The sequence below is a fragment of the Salvelinus fontinalis genome, chromosome 38 (assembly GCF_029448725.1).
Source record: "Salvelinus fontinalis isolate EN_2023a chromosome 38, ASM2944872v1, whole genome shotgun sequence".
NCBI classification, from domain to species: Eukaryota; Metazoa; Chordata; class Actinopteri; order Salmoniformes; family Salmonidae; genus Salvelinus; species Salvelinus fontinalis.
Window position 1 is genome coordinate 9856370 of NC_074702.1, and position 16421 is coordinate 9872790.

The 16421-nt window shown below is 46.6% G+C and overlaps 1 protein-coding gene across 1 annotated transcript; it reads left to right on the forward strand.

Annotated features, from left to right (window-relative positions):
* The first annotated feature begins 1004 nt into the window (after nt 1–1004).
* LOC129837123 (gamma-enolase-like) lies at nt 1005–16026 on the forward strand. The gene is made up of 11 exons (XM_055903037.1): nt 1005–1113; nt 2408–2493; nt 2708–2803; nt 3247–3305; nt 3442–3511; nt 3662–3795; nt 4967–5189; nt 13163–13360; nt 14552–14753; nt 15061–15228; nt 15359–16026. The coding sequence occupies exons 2-11, from the start codon at nt 2409–2411 to the stop codon at nt 15426–15428; spliced, it is 1305 nt and encodes a 434-aa protein (XP_055759012.1). The 5' UTR covers nt 1005–1113; nt 2408; the 3' UTR covers nt 15429–16026.
* Nucleotides 16027–16421: the final 395 nt, after the last annotated feature.

Here is a 16421-nt window from a genome sequence, read left to right on the forward strand (position 1 = left end):
GACTCAGGGAGCTGAATACTTATGCAACAACTATATTAGTGAATATCTATCAATCTTCTATTTATTTTTTTATTTTTTTCCCCACTTTGAAATTACAGAATATTTTGTGTAGACTGTTGACAAAAAAAGTACAATTAAATCCAGTTTAATGCCACTTTGTAGCACAATAAAATGTGAAGAAATCCAAGGGGTATGAATACTTTTGCAAGGCACTGAATCTATTCCATATGGCCATCTAACCTGAACTACAGGGAGTTCAATGTTTCCCCTCCTATACTGTGCATGCAAAGGCTAAGCCAAATACAACCTACAGTTTGGTCACAACAGTCTATACAAGGCCAATCCACATACTGTATCTATACAAAGCTGATAGCCATACAAACAGATTTCTTCTGCCAGCAGTATGTTTTAGAAGATGAATGCTAATGCTAACTAAGTGAATGCATCCTCCAGTATGTTCCAGCTAGCAGATACACACAGCAAGCTAAGCCCATGCATCCCACAGTATGTCCCAGCATACACTCCTGCCAACCCTGCCGTCTGTTTCTTCCTGTTCTCTGTGTATGTGAGCTTATCAGGGCTTACATCACTACTGAATAGTACTCATGACACCTGCGAAAATATTGTTCCAGCAAATGTATGCATAAATGAATGTGTAATTTTTTGGATTGCCAATATACTGAGCGTCAGTGCCTAGAGCTGTAGCTCTGTTGCTGTGGTGCAGTGTGTTGACTGTGTCATCATGGGATGGGACAGGGGGGTTGTGGGGGATTGTGTTTTGTATTCCATGTTGTGTTCTCTCCTATTCTATTTTGTGACGTTTCTCTGGTCTCAAGCCAAAAACCGAACACACACAACCCCTCTTTTTCGGTGCCTACTGCTGCTATGCTGAATCCTTCTCTCCTCTCCTCTTTCTGTCTCCTTGACCCCTTCTCGCTCCCTCCCCTTTCCTCTGCATCTTCCAATAACTTGCGCGTTCTCCCTCCCCCGTCTGTCACACGTTCTCACCCCCTCCCCTTTTCTACCTCCTCCCTGTGCCCCTCTCTCACTCTCCTTCTCACTCATTTGCTCACATTCTCTCACTTTCCCTACCAGGCTTCACACACACTGCAGGTAATGAAAAACAATATACATCTATTCCTTCCTTGCTCTCATCCTTCTTAGTTTCCTCTCCTCTGTCTCTCTGCTCTCTTCTCTCACCATTTCATCCCTCTGCCGGCTCATATGCTCTGATTAGTCCTTGACCTCACAGAACAGGTACCATTGCATCAGCGTATGTGTCTAAACTCACTGACGGTGTGTGTGTGTCAAGGAATGACAGCGCATTGTGTGTGTGTCCTACTAGTCCATGGTTCGGTGTTGAATGTGTTTGATGGTTGGCCTGTCAATTGCGGTGTGGTGTGTGTCGCTGTATGTGCTTAGAGTGCATCTGCTTCACAGCATTTACTTCCTGACTATGCGTCAGTGTGCTGTGTGTGTGTGTGCTGTGTGTGTGTGCTGTGTGTGTGTGTGTGTGTGTGTGTGTGTGTGTGTGTGTGTGTGTGTGTGTGTGTGTGTGTGTGTGTGTGTGTGTGTGTGTGTGTGTGTGTGTGTGTGTGTGTGTGTGTGTGTGTGTGTGTGTGTGTGTGTGAGAGAGAGAGTGAGTAGAATTCTGCCTGTGTTAGTCTCTATATTTTCTGTTTATGTCTCCGGCAGAGACATTTAAGAGGTCATTTTTATCTCTCACTCTGTGAATATCACTCACCCCATCTCATATTCATAATTTCTGGCCAAAGGGGGATTTAATAATTATTGCATCTCTGCAACCGTTCCCTTGCTCCTCTCATCTTTCTCCCCCTTCTTCTAAAGCTTGTTTTGATAATGCAGAAATCCCTCTGCTGTGTTAGAACATGGCTGTGTTAAAACATGGCTGAGTTAGAACAAGGCTGTGTTAGAACATAGCTGTGTTAGACCAAGGCTGTGTTAGAACATGGCTGTGTTAGAACAAGGGTGTGTTAGAACATGGCTGTGTTAGAACAAGGCTGTGTTAGAACATGGCTGTGTTAGAACATGGCTGTGTTAGAACAAGGCTGTGTTAGAACATGGCTGTGTTAGAACATGGCTGTGTTAGAACATGGCTGTGTTAGAACATGGCTGTGTTAGAACAAGGCTGTGTTAGAACAAGGCTGTGTGAGAACATGGCTGTGTTAGAACATGGCTGTGTTAGAAGGAGGGTTGGTGCATGTACTGTATGTGCTAGAAGAGAGTATGAAAGGTGCTTTGTGTGTGTGTATACATGTGTGTGTACGTGTGTGTGTGTGTACATTTGTGTGCGTGCCTGTTAGAGGTGAGAATTAATTGTGTCTGTATTATATTTGCCTCTGACTGTGCATGTGCGTGTGTATGTGTGTGTGTGTGTTCCCCACAGGATGTCGATAGTGATCATTGTTGCCAGGGAGATCCTGGACTCCAGGGGGAACCCCACAGTGGAAGTGGACCTGCATACTGACAAAGGTGAGAGACTGGTATTTTTCATCATCACTACATGGTGTGATTATTTGAGATATTCCATTATCAACTGGTTAATTCCCCTTTATCCTTCACCCCTCCATTCCCTTGTTTTCTCAACCCTTCCATTCCCTCCCCCATCTGTCTTCCTCTCCCTCACCCTACCTTCCCTCGTTCCCTCACCCCTCCATTCCCTCAAATCTCTCCCTCCTCCTTCCAGGTGTCTTCAGGGCAGCTGTGCCTAGCGGAGCGTCTACTGGCATCTATGAAGCCCTGGAGCTGAGAGACGGAGACAAGAGCCGCTACAAGGGCAAAGGTGAGGGCTGAGGAAGGTGTGTGTGTGTGTGTGTGTGTGTGTGTGTGTGTGTGTGTGTGTGTGTGTGTGTGTGTGTGTGTGTGTGTGTGTGTGCGTGCGTGCGTGCGTGCGTGCGTGCGTGCGTGCGTGCGTGCGTGCGTGCGTGCGTGGTGCGTGTGTCGGTGTGTGTCGGTGTGTGTGTGAGGGGAGGTGAAGGGGGATAGAGAAATGTGCTAGGAGATGGATGGGTACTAGGGGAGGTATGAGCAGTAAGCCATATTGACTTATGGTAGCACTGTGAGGAGGAAAATGAAGATGACTACACTAAGTGAGGTGCAGAATGAACTACTTTTCTGTGTCCTTTTCTTCATTCTTATGTCCTGTCTCTGTATCCTCGTCCTCCTCCACCACCCCTTCTTCATCCTGTTTCTTCTCATCCTTCGCTACATCCCTCCTTCTCCTAGGTGTGCTCAAGGCTGTTGGTCACATCAATGACACCATCGGTCCTGCCCTCATCCAGTCGGTGAGTACGGTCGTGAGCGTGTGTGTGTGTGTGTGGGTTGTGTCCTGTGTTGCAATGTGTTTGTTTGGGCATATTTGTAACTGAGAGAAAGAGAGAAAGATGTCTCATCAGCTCTCTGAGATGTGCTGTGTTGCAGGGGGTCAGTGTGGTAGAACAGGAGAAACTGGACAAGATGATGATAGAGATGGACGGCACTGAGAACAAGTGTAAGTAACAACCTGTATGAATCACATATGAGACACCAGCTTGGACCAGTCCTGGTTTCAAGAGCTGGCGTGTGAACGTTTTATTCTAACCAGTGCTTTTTCAATTTGATCTTTCCCTTAATTCATACCTATTCGTTCTGCTCCCTTCAGCTCAGTTCGGGGCCAATGCTATTCTGGGTGTGTCCTTGGCCATATGCAAAGCTGGTGCCGCAGAGAAAGGTGTCCCCCTGTACCGTCACATTGCAGACCTGGCAGGAAACACAGAGCTAGTGCTTCCAGTTCCTGTGAGGTCATTACCGTTACATTTTCACCTGTATTCAGTTGACTGTCATAGAATACATTTGACCAAAAACCATAACCTACTCTGTAAAAAAAGATACAATGAAGGCTTCAGACAGTTGTCTCTGTCATTGAATGAATGAATAAAGGAATGTAGGAACAACTGGATAAAGGAATGAAGGAACAACTAGATAAAGGAATGAAGGAACTACTGGATAAAGGAATGAAGGAACAACTGGATAAAGGAATGAAGGAACAACTGGATAAAGGAATGAAGGAACAACTGGATAAAAGAATGAAGGAACTACTGGATAAAGGAATGAAGGAACTACTGGATAAAGGAATGAAGGAACAACTGGATAAAGGAATGAAGGAACAACTGGATGAAGGAATGAAGGAACTACTGGATAAAGGAATGAAGGAACAACTGGATGAAGGAATGAAGGAACAACTGGATAAAGGAATGAAGGAACGACTGGATAAAGGAATGAAGGAACGACTGGATAAAGGAATGAAGGAACTACTGGATAAAGGAATGAAGGAACAACTGGATAAAGGAATGAAGGAACAACTGGATAAAGGAATGAAGGAACAACTGGATAAAGGAATGAAGGAACAACTGGATGAAGGAATGAAGGAACTACTGGATAAAGGAATGAAGGAACAACTGGATGAAGGAATGAAGGAACAACTGGATAAAGGAATGAAGGAACAATTGGATAAAGGAATGAAGGAACAACTGGATGAAGGAATGAAGGAACAACTGGATAAAGGAATGAAGGAACAACTGGATAAAGGAATGAAGGAACAACTGGATAAAGGAATGAAGGAACAACTGGATAAAGGAATGAAGAAACAACTGGATAAAGGAATGAAGGAACAACTGGATAAAGGAATGAAGGAACGACTGGATGAAGGAACAACTAGATAAAGGAATGAAGGAACAACTGGATAAAGGAATGAAGGAACGACTGGATAAAGGAATGAAGGAACTACTGGATAAAGCAATGAAGGAACTACTGGATAAAGGAATGAAGGAACAACTGGATAAAGGAATGAAGGAACAACTGGATGAAGGAATGAAGGAACAACTAGATAAATGAATGAATAAATACTGTGTATTGACAAATACTGATGTATGTCTCCCTCTCCTCCCCTGGTCCCCCTCTCCCTCAGGTATTTAACATTATCAACGGGGGCTCTCATGCAGGCAACAAGCTGGCCATGCAAGAGTTCATGGTACTTCCTGTAGGGGCGGAGTCTTTCAGGGACGCTGTGCGTGTGGGGGCGGAGCTGTACCAGACGCTGAGGGAAGTGATCAAGGAGAAGTATGGCCAGGACGCCACCAGCGTGGGGGACGAGGGGGGGTTCGCCCCAAACATACTAGAGAACACTGAAGGTGAGAGAGACAGGAGGAAAGACATATCAAAGACACTACTGCATGGTCCGAAAACAACTTCTGTAGACCCTCAGCTTTGTGTTTTCAGATGTGAAGGAAACAGCCTTCCAATTGGCTTACATTGCCTTCAGAAAGTATTCACACCCCTTGACTCTTTCCACATTTTATTGTGTTACAGCCTGGCCTACACACAGTACCCCATAATGTCAAAGTTTTTAGAAATGTTAACATGTCTTGAGTCAATAAGTATTCAACCCCTTTGTTATGGCAAGCCTAAATTAGTTCAGGAGTAAACCTTTTCTTAACAAGTCACATAATAAGTTGCATGGACTCACTCTGCAATAATAGTGTTTAACATGATTTTTTAATCTGTAAGGTCCCTCAGTTGAGCAGTGAATTTCAAACACAGATTCAACCACAAAGACCAGGGAGGTTTTCCAATGCCTCACAAAGAAGGGCACTTACTGCTAGATGGGTAAAATATAAAAAGCAGACATTGAATATCCCTTTGACCATTGTGAAGTTATTAATTACACTTTGGATGGTGTATCAATACACCCAGTCACTACAAAGATACATGTGTCCTTCCTAACTCAGTTGCCAGAGAGGAAGGAAACCACTTAGGGATTTCACCATGAGACCAATGGTGACTTTAAAACAGTTATAGAGTTTAATGGTTGTGATAGGAGAAAACAGAGGATGGATCAACAACATTGTAGTTACTCCAAAATACTAAACTAATTGACAGAGTGAAAACAAGGAAGCCTGTACAGAAAAAAAATATTTGCAACAAGGCACTAAATAAAGTAATACTGCAAAAAATGTGGCTAAGCAATTCACGTTTTGTGCTGAAAATGTAGTGTTATGTTTGGGGCAAATCCAATGCAACACATTACAGAGTACCCCTCTCCATATTTTCAAGCATAGTGGGGGCTGCATCATGTTATGGGTATGCTTGTAATCGTTAAGGACTGGGGAGTTTTCCCAATGACTCGCAAAGAAGGGCTCTTACTGCTAGATGGGTAAAAATATAAAAAGCAGATGTCGTGTCTTTGGCTATGCCGGATTAAGTGATATGACATGCTATTCTATAAAATCCTTTCTCTGTAATTAATATTACCTGATTGAGCTAATCATGTAAATGTAATTAACTAGAAAGATGGAGCACCACAAAATAATATTTATAGAGCAGTTATCTTCTGAATAAACTCTTAAAGACCTAGTAATATTTGACATCAATAGCAGTCAATATTAATCGTCACCTTATTTCAGTCACATCTGAAAGTTGTAAATTCTTGGTTATCTTCACGAACCCTGGCTAACAAGTTGAATCAGCAATACAAAATTGGGTTTAATTATTTATTTACTAAATACCTAACTAATCACACAGAATTACATATACACAGAATGAATCATACCTTGATTACAAATTATGTCATAAAGGAAAACGTCCCTGGCGGACAGAACAGATATGACAGCTGGTTACACAAAGAAAAGGGGGTTGGGTTTGAGTGAAAGAGCGGGAAGACTGAAGAACAAAGGAAGAAGCTATGTCTCTATCGGGCGGTAGGCAGCTACTCCATCGTAAATACAGAATCTTATGCATTCTAAATTACCGCCCATGGAAAAGGAAAATGCAATAAATATTTACTCTGAGCTGCGCTTCAATAGGTTGGTGGTAGATGGAAGGCCGTGTTGCCCAACAGAGTCCTTTGTCCTTTGAAGAGTGTCTCTGGTGGTGAACGGGATACGTTGTAGTGTCGTCGTTGTGTGGTAGATGGAATACTCTGTCCGTCCTTTCCTAGCCCACGTTTACAGCGGCCGCTGCTAACTCAACGGCTAGGAGGTATCATTTCTGTAGCGAATAAGAGTTCAAAGTTCATACCATTCGCAACCAAAGCTCACGCTGAGGTTGGCTTCATTCTGTAGTTATTATCTGAATCCTTCTGACATCGGACCGTCATCCTAATGTACCCGGAACAGGAGGTTACATTTTCATCAAGGGCTTATATAGTGGAGGGAGAGAAGGGTGTGTTTCATAGTTTATAACCCATGTCTCTTCACAGGGGCGGGCCACTGATTGAGCAGAGCTCTAATCTTATGAAAACCCAATTCTCTCATTTGGAAGCTAGAATTACATTTAATCTTTTCACAAATAGTTTCATTTAAATTGCATTTAAATTGCACAACAATTCCATGTGAATCTGATAACTATAATGTGTAGGCTTTCCCAGATACAGTTTATGTCGTCCTGTCATCAGTCATAATGTCTCAGATGACAACCGAACTGACATCATATTCATTGAGTACCAACTCATATTTTCAACTGGTTCTATTACCGAAATATGGTTCCTTTCCCTCCACTTGTTTGATGTTCCCAGACTCTCTATGTTTAACAAAGGCTATTCAAGAGTCCCTCTGTAGAGTCAGAGAGAGAGGGAAGGGAGAAAGGTATTTATGGGGGGGGGTCATAAACCTTACCCACAGGCCAACGTCATGACACAGACATTGAATATCCCTTTGAGCATTGTGAAGTTATTAATTACACTTTGGATGGTGTATCAATACACCCAGTCACTAAAAAGATACAGGCATCCTTCCTAAGTAAGTAGTCGGAGAGGAAGGAAACTTTAAAATAGTTACAGAGTTGAATGGCTGTGATTGTAACGGCTGTCATCCTCCTCTTCAGACGAAGAGGAGGAGTAGGGATTGGATCCAAAGTGCAGCGTGATATTTGGACATAATGAAGTTTATTAAAGTACAGACGAAAACCGAAAACACTTCAACAAACTACAAAATAAGAAAACGACGTAGACGAAACCTGAACATGGAACTTACATAAAGACACGAAGAACTCACGAACAGGAACAGACTACATCAAACGAACGAACAAACCGAAACAGTCCTGTGTGGTGCAACATACACAGACACAGAAGACAACCACCCACAAACAAACAGTGTGAACAGCCTACCTTTATATGGTTCTCAATCAGAGGAAAAGTCAAACACCTGTCTCTGATTGAGAACCATATAAGGCTAATTACAAACCACCTAAACATAGAAACACAAAACATAGAATACCCACCCCAACTCACGCCCTGACCAATTAAACACATACAAAAATAACAGAAAACAGGTCAGGAACGTGACAGTGATAAGAGAAAACTGAGGATGGATCAACATTGTAGTTACTCCACAATACTAACCTAAATGACATAGTGAAAAGAAGGAATTTAATAGCTGTCGCTTTCCTCATCCTCGGAAGAGGTGAGGAGAGAAGGATCTTCAGACCAATATGCGGAGTCAGGGAAATATGCCATCTTTATTTATAACGAAAACTGATGACACGAAACAAAACACTTTAACAAACTACAAAATAAGAAAACGACGTACACGCAACCTGAACATAAACTTACATGGACAAACGTAAACTCACGAACAGGAACGGACATCGAAACATACGAACAGCCAAACAGCTCCAAAAGTGAATACATCTAACATAACGAAGACATCACAGGAGACAATCACCCACAAACAAACAGTGAGAATGCCCTACCTAAATATGACTCTTGATTAGAGGAAAATGCAAACCACCTGCCTCTAATCAAGAGCCATACCAGGCAAACCGAAACCAACATAGAAACAGATAACATAGACTGCCCACCCAAAACACATGCCCTGACCAAAAACACATAAAAACTAACATAAATAGGTCAGGACTGTTACAGTACCCCCCCCCCCAAGGTGCGAACGCCGGGCGCACCAGCACAAAGTCCAGGGGAGGGTCCGGGTGGGCAGTTGACCACGGTGGTGGTTCCGGTTCAGGACGCTGTCCCCGCACCACCATAGTCACTCCCCTCTTCTTTCTACCCCTTCTACTGACCACCCTAACACTACCTTCCCCTAAATAAACAGCTAGCACCGGGACAAAGGGCAGCACCGGGACAAGGGGTAGCACCGGGACAAGGGGCAGCACCGGGACAAGGGGCAGCACCAGGATAAGGACCATCACTGGAATAAGGGGCAGCACCGGGACAAGGGGCAGCACCGGGACAAGGGGCAGCACCGGGACAAGGGGCAGCACCGGGACAAGGGGCAGCACCGGGACAAGGGGCAGCACCGGGACAAGGGGCAGCACCGGGACAAGGGGCAGCACCGGGACAAGGGGCAGCACCGGGACAAGGGGCAGCACCGGGACAAGGGGCAGCACCGGGACAAGGGGCAGCACCGGGACAAGGGGCAGCACCGGGACAAGGGGCAACACCGGGACAAGGGGCAGATCCCGGCTGAAGGACTCTGGCAGGTCCTGTTTGGACGGCTCTGGCAGGTCCATGCAGGCTGACGGCTCTCGACGCTCATGGCAGACTGACGGCTCTCTACGCTCATGGCAGGCTGACGGCTCTCGACGCTCATGGCAGGCTGACGGCTCTCTACGCTCATGGCAGGCTGACGGCTCTCGACGCTCATGGCAGGCTGACGGCTCTCGACGCTCATGGCAGGCTGACGGCTCTCGACGCTCATGGCAGGCTGACGGCTCTCGACGCTCATGGCAGGCTGACGGCTCTCGACGCTCATGGCTCTCTGACGGCTCTGGCTGCTCATGGCTCTCTGACGGCTCTGGCTGCTCATGGCTCTCTGACGGCTCTGGCTGCTCATGGCTCTCTGACGGCTCTGGCTGCTCATGGCTCTCTGACGGCTCTGGCTGCTCATGGCTCTCTGACGGCTCTGGCTGCTCATGGCTCTCTGACGGCTCTGGCTGCTCATGGCTCTCTGGCGGCTCTGGCAGATCCTGTCTGGTTGGCGGCTCTGGCAGATCCTGTCTGGTTGGCGGCTCTGGCAGATCCTGTCTGGTTGGCGGCTCTGGCAGATCCTGTCTGGTTGGCGGCTCTGGCAGATCCTGTCTGGCGGGCGGCTCTAGCGGCTCCTGTCTGGCTGACGGCTCTAGCGGCTCCTGTCTGGCGGATGGCTCTGTAGGCTCATGGCAGACGGGCGGCTTTGCAGGCTCATGGCAGACGGGCGGCTTTGCAGGCTCCTGGCAGACGGATGGCTCAGATGGCGCTGGGGAGACGGATGGCTCAGATGGCGCTGGGGAGACGGATGGCTCAGATGGCGCTGGAAAGACGGATGGCTCAGATGGCGCTGGGGAGACGGATGGCTCTGGCCGTATACGGCGCACTGTAGACCTGGTGCCTGGTGCCGGAACTGGAGGCACCGGGCTAATGATAAGCACCTTCCTACTAGTGCGTGGAGCAGGGACAGGGCACACTGAACTCTCAAAGCGTACTCTATACCTGGTGCGTGGTACCGGCACTGGTGGCACCTGGCTGAGGGCACGCACCTCAGGACTAGTACGGGGAGAAGTGACAGTGTGTACAGGACTTAGGAGATGCACAGGTGGCTTAGTGCGTGGGGCCGGAACTGGAGGCACTGAACTGGATACACGCACTATAGGGAGAGTGCGTGGAGGAGGAACAGGGCTCTGGAAATGCACTGGTAGCCTAGTGCGTAATGTAGGCACTGTAGGTACTAGGCTGGGGCGGGGAGGTGGCGCCGGAAATACCGGACCGTGCAGGCGTACTGGCTCTCTTGAGCATTGAGCCTGCCCAAACTTACCTGGTTGAATGCTCCCGGTCGCCCGCCCAGTACGGGGAGGTGGAATAACCCGCACCGGGCTGTGTAGGCGAACCGGGGAAACCATGCGTAAGGCAGGTGCCATGTATGCCGGCCCGAGGAGACGCACTGGAGACCAGACGCGTTGAGCCGGCCTCATGACACCTGGCTCAATGCCCAATCTAGCCCTACCAGTGCGGGGAGGTGGAATAACCCGCACCGGGCTATGCACACGTACAGGAGACACCGTGCGCTCTACTGCGTAACACGGTGTCTGCCCGTACTCCCGCTCTCCACGGTTAGCCTGGGAAGTGGGCGCAGGTCTCCTACCTGCCCTTGGCCCACTACCCTTTAGCCCCCCCCCCAAGAAATTTTTGGGAGTTACTCACGGGCTTTTCGGGCTTCCGTGCAAGACGTGTCCCCTCATAATTCCGGTTTCGAGCTTGATTCTCCGGCTTCCATCCACGTCTCCTAGCTGCCTCCTTAAACCACCGCTCCTGGGCTGTGGCTGCCTCACTCTTCTCACGAGAGCAGCGATGTTCTCCAGTTTGCGCCCAGGGTCCTCTACCAGACAGGATCTCCTCCCAAGTCCAAAAGTCCTTGTTGCTCCGTCGAGCATTCCCATACCGCTTGGTCTCTGTATTTTGGTGGGTGATTCTGTAATAGCTGTCGCTTTCCTCATCCTCGGAAGAGGTGAGGAGAGAAGGATCTTCAGACCAATATGCGGAGTCAGGGAAATATGCCATCTTTATTTATAACGAAAACTGATGACACGAAACAAAACACTTTAACAAACTACAAAATAAGAAAACAACGTACACGCAACCTGAACATAAACTTACATGGACAAACGTAAACTCACGAACAGGAACGGACATCGAAACATACGAACAGCCAAACAGCTCCAAAAGTGAATACATCTAACATAACGAAGACATCACAGGAGACAATCACCCACAAACAAACAGTGAGAATGCCCTACCTAAATATGACTCTTGATTAGAGGAAAATGCAAACCACCTGCCTCTAATCAAGAGCCATACCAGGCAAACCGAAACCAACATAGAAACAGATAACATAGACTGCCCACCCAAAACACATGCCCTGACCAAAAACACATAAAAACTAACATAAATAGGTCAGGACTGTTACAAGGAAGCCTGTACAAAATACAAATATTCCAAAGCATGAATCCTTATTGCAACAAGGCACTAAAGTAAAACTACAAAAATGTGGCAAAGAAATTAACTTGAATACAAAGCATTATGTTTGGGGCAAATCCAACACAACACATCACTGAATACCACTCTTCATATTTTCAAGCATGGTGGTGGCTGCATCATGTTATGGGTATGATTGTCGTTGGCAAGGACTAGGGAGTTAATTATATAAAAAATAAACAAAATAGAGCTAAGCACAGGCAAAATCCTAGAGGAAAACCTGTTCAGTCTGCTTTTCCACCAGACACTGGGAGACAAATGTACCTTCCAGCAGGACAATAACCTAAAACACAAGGCCAAATATACACTGGAGTTGTTTACCAAGACAACATTGAAGTTACAGTTTTGACTTAATCGGCTTGAAAATCTATGGCAAGACTTGAAAATGGCTGTCTAGCAATGATCAACAACCAACCTGATGGAGCTTGAATAGCTTAAAAGAATAAAGTGCAAATATTGTACAATCCAGGTGTGCAAAGCTCTTAGAGACTTACCCAGAAAGATTCACAGCTGTAATTGCTGCCAAAGGTGATTCTAACATGTATTGACTCAATACATTTGCAAAAATGTCTAAAAACATGTTTTCACTTTGTCATTTTGGGGGTATTGTGTGTAGATGGGTATGAACAAAAATCTATTTAATCCATTTTGAATTCAGGCTGTAATATAACAAAATGTGGAATAAGTCAAGGGGTATGAATACTTTCTGAATGCACTGTAGGCAGGATTCCCAATATTACTGCAAATATAGAAGGGGTGGGAGCCCGTGGTTGTTTTTGAACTGGGCTCATGAATAAACACAGCACATTGTCTTTCAGAGTCAGAGCAAGACAAGCACAATACCCCCGCATTGGATTTATCACTCACTGTTTTATAGCAACCCCCTCTCCCTGCTCACCTTTCTTGTCACACTCCCTTTCCCTGTCTTTCTGTCCTATCTCTGTGTTCTGTTCCTGTGTCCCCCTGTCCCTGTGTCGTGTCCCTGTGTCCCCCTTTCCCTGTGTCGTGTCCCTTTGTCCTGTCCCTCTGTCGTGTCCCTGTGTCCCGTCCCTGTGTCCTGCCCCTCTGTTCTGTCCCTTTGTCCTGTCCCTCTGTCCTGTCCCTTTGTCTTGTCCCTCTGTCCTGTCCTTCTGTTCTGTGCAGCCCTGGAGCTGATCAAGACAGCCATTGAGAAGGCAGGTTTCACAGACAAGGTGGTGATCGGGATGGACGTGGCAGCCTCTGAGTTCTACAAAGAGGGCAAGTACGACCTGGACTTCAAGTCTCCGCCCAACGCAGACCGCCACATCAGCGCCCAAGAGCTCTGCGACATGTACCAGGGCTTCGTCAATGACTACCCAGGTGTGTGTGTGTGTGTGTGTGTGTGTGTGTGTGTGTGTGTGTGTGTGTGTGTGTGTGTGTGTGTGTGTGTGTGTGTGTGTGTGTGTGTGTGTGTGTGTGTGTGTACCTGTCACCCTAACATGGTTAATTGTTCCATGATATGATTGATTAGGCTACTCCCCTCCCGACGATAACCCTGATGTCTTGTACTGAAGCTCTCTTTCTCTCTCACTCACTCTCTCTCTCACACACACACACACACACACACACACACACACACACACACACACACACACACACACAGCCAGAGAAGTAGAAGCACGGTGGCTCGGAAAAACTCCCTAGAAAGGCCAAAACCGACAGAGCGGTGAAGCCAAGGGTATGCATTGTCCACAGTTATCTGATGGGCAGGTGACCTCTGTGGTGTGGGAGATGCGGGAGTTAACTGTGGAGTTTTATACTGAGTTGTATAGGGCAGAAATGTGTGATCCTATGTGTGCTCAGGTCTTCACAAGATGTTTATCTTTCATTTGCTGTATTGTACTTGTGATTTCATGAAATTATATTATATGATATCCCTGTCACGTTAGGCTAGGCTATGCTAGTCAGCTTTTTTGATGAGGAGGATCCCGGATCCGGGAGAGAGAAGCGGTAGAGGTTTTAAGGGGAGGGTGAGGTTTTAATGAAATGAGAATGTTTCATTAAAGAAAGACCAAAAGTCAAAGTCTCTCTCTGTCTCTCTGTCTCTCTGAGGAGTGTAGAGTGTAATGGGAGATAGTATAGCGTGTCCAGTCAGAGGCAGTAATTGAAATCCCCATTAAGACTGACACGCTGTACCTCTGAGCCCATCCACCGTGGGCCATGAGTGGGTCTTGAGCTAATCAACCAACTCCCATCACACACCCCTTAATACGCTAGAGTAAGCACACACATATACACACACACATACACACTCCTTAACATGGTAGAGTCATTTCCTTCACTCTAGGTAGATATTTCCTTTAGGGACAGATCTAGGAATATCTACTGCTCAGAAATTGTAACATTAACCATTAGGGGTTTAAATGCAAAACTGTCCTTAGATCAATGTCTAGAGGCATGGCCCCAGGTCACCCTTAGCCTACCCTCATTCTCCCCCTGTCCTTATTCTCCATTATGGTTGCAGCACACACAAACACTCACTAACATTCCTCCTGGCCCTCTCTCCTCCAGTGGTGTCCATTGAGGATCCGTTTGACCAGGATGACTGGCCGGCCTGGTCCCAGATGACAGCCTCCGTGGGGATCCAGGTGGTGGGGGACGACCTGACCGTCACCAACCCCAAGAGGATAGAGCGCGCCCTGGAGGAGAGGGCCTGCAACTGCCTGCTGCTCAAAGTCAACCAGATTGGCTCTGTCACCGAAGCCATCCAGGCGTGAGTCAGGGAGGGGAGTGTGTATCTGATTCGCATTTTAGACTGTGTCCAAAATGGCACCCTTTTCCTGATATAGTGCTATATAAGCCCTGGACAAAAGTAGTGCACTATAGGTGAGAACTCACCTCATCCACCAGGCTCTCTCTCTCTCTCTCTCTCTCTCTCTCTCTCTCTCTCTCTGTCTCTCTCTGTCGCTGTCTCTCTCTGTCGCTGTCTCTCTGTCTCTCTCTCTGTCTCTCTGTCTCTCTCTCTGTCTCTGTCGCTGTCTCTCTCTCTCTCTGTCGCTGTCTCTCTGTCTGTCCTCCAGGTGTAAGCTGGCTCAAGAGAATGGCTGGGGGGTGATGGTGAGCCACCGCTCAGGTGAGACAGAGGACACCTTCATTGCTGATCTGGTGGTGGGCCTCTGCACTGGACAAATCAAGACTGGAGCTCCCTGTCGATCAGAGCGGCTGGCCAAATACAATCAACTCATGAGGTTGGTACCCTACTCACTGTGTGTGGTTGTTGCTGTATGACTCTGTATAACTGTCTCTCTGTCTGTTCGTCTCTGAATTATTCTCTGTCGTTCACTTTCTCTCTCTCTTTTTGTATTTATCCTCTCTTAGGATTGAGGAGGAGTTAGGGGACCAGGCTCGCTTCGCAGGGCACAACTTCCGGAACCCCGCCGCCCTCTAAGACTCCTCTGGGCTGACGGACACTGACACAGAATCACAGACATACATCACATCACTGCAGGGCACAACTTCCGGAACCCCGCCGCCCTCTAAGACTCCTCTGGGCTGACGGACACTGACACAGAATCACAGACATACATCACATCACTGCAGGGCACAACTTCCGGAACCCCGCCGCCCTCTAAGACTCCTCTGGGCTGACGGACACTGACACAGAATCACAGACATACATCACATCACTGCAGGGCACAGACAGACTGACAGATGTCCACAGACAGATATACAGCCTACAATGAATCCTTCAGATAGATAGGTCAGACAGACATATGTTTGGAAGGACAGAGAGACAGACAGACTGAATAAGACTTATTTTCCATCAATCTTTTCTTCTCCCCGTTACCTCAAAGAGTTTTCTCATCTCAATTTCCTCAATTGCCCAACCCTTCCCCTTTCCTCCCGTCCTTCCATGTTTGGCAACCTTTCAGTTACCACTTCATCTAAAAGCCTGCCACATAATTGTCTGTACCACCTACATGTAAAAGCTTACCACAGAAACCCTCCAATCAATAAAGATATGAACACTTATGATGTAAACATCAGCCACAATTGTATCTGCGTATTTTTTATGGGATATATATATATATATATTGTTTTAATCATTAAAATGAAAGCTCTACTTTAGGCTGGCTATATTGGCTACTACATCTTCTCTATGTCACTACTTTCACATGGGGCACATTCAATGCGATGGAACGTTTAGAACTTTGCAGGTAGAAATGCATTGGGCTGCCACATTTACCCATTCTTAATTAAATATATAATTTTGTTCAATATCTGAAAGCTCTGTAAAATTGCATCCTCCTAAATAAGCCCCTGGCGTGGCGGTCAAGTGTAATGCGCACTATATGCAGTGACAAGCTGCATCATATTAACAATGTATCAACTGTACCTACACTGTCATATAAATTGTTGCAGGTATATCCATTGCATGTTC

Bases quoted from the DNA above. Each gene is read 5' to 3' on its own strand.
- LOC129837123 (XM_055903037.1), top strand. From the start codon at position 2,409: ATGTCGATAGTGATCATTGTTGCCAGGGAGATCCTGGACTCCAGGGGG. The intron at 5,190-13,162 runs GTGAGAGAGACA...TGTTCTGTGCAG, and splicing joins CATACTAGAGAACACTGAAG to CCCTGGAGCTGATCAAGACA. The intron at 15,229-15,358 runs GTTGGTACCCTA...ATCCTCTCTTAG, and splicing joins AAATACAATCAACTCATGAG to GATTGAGGAGGAGTTAGGGG.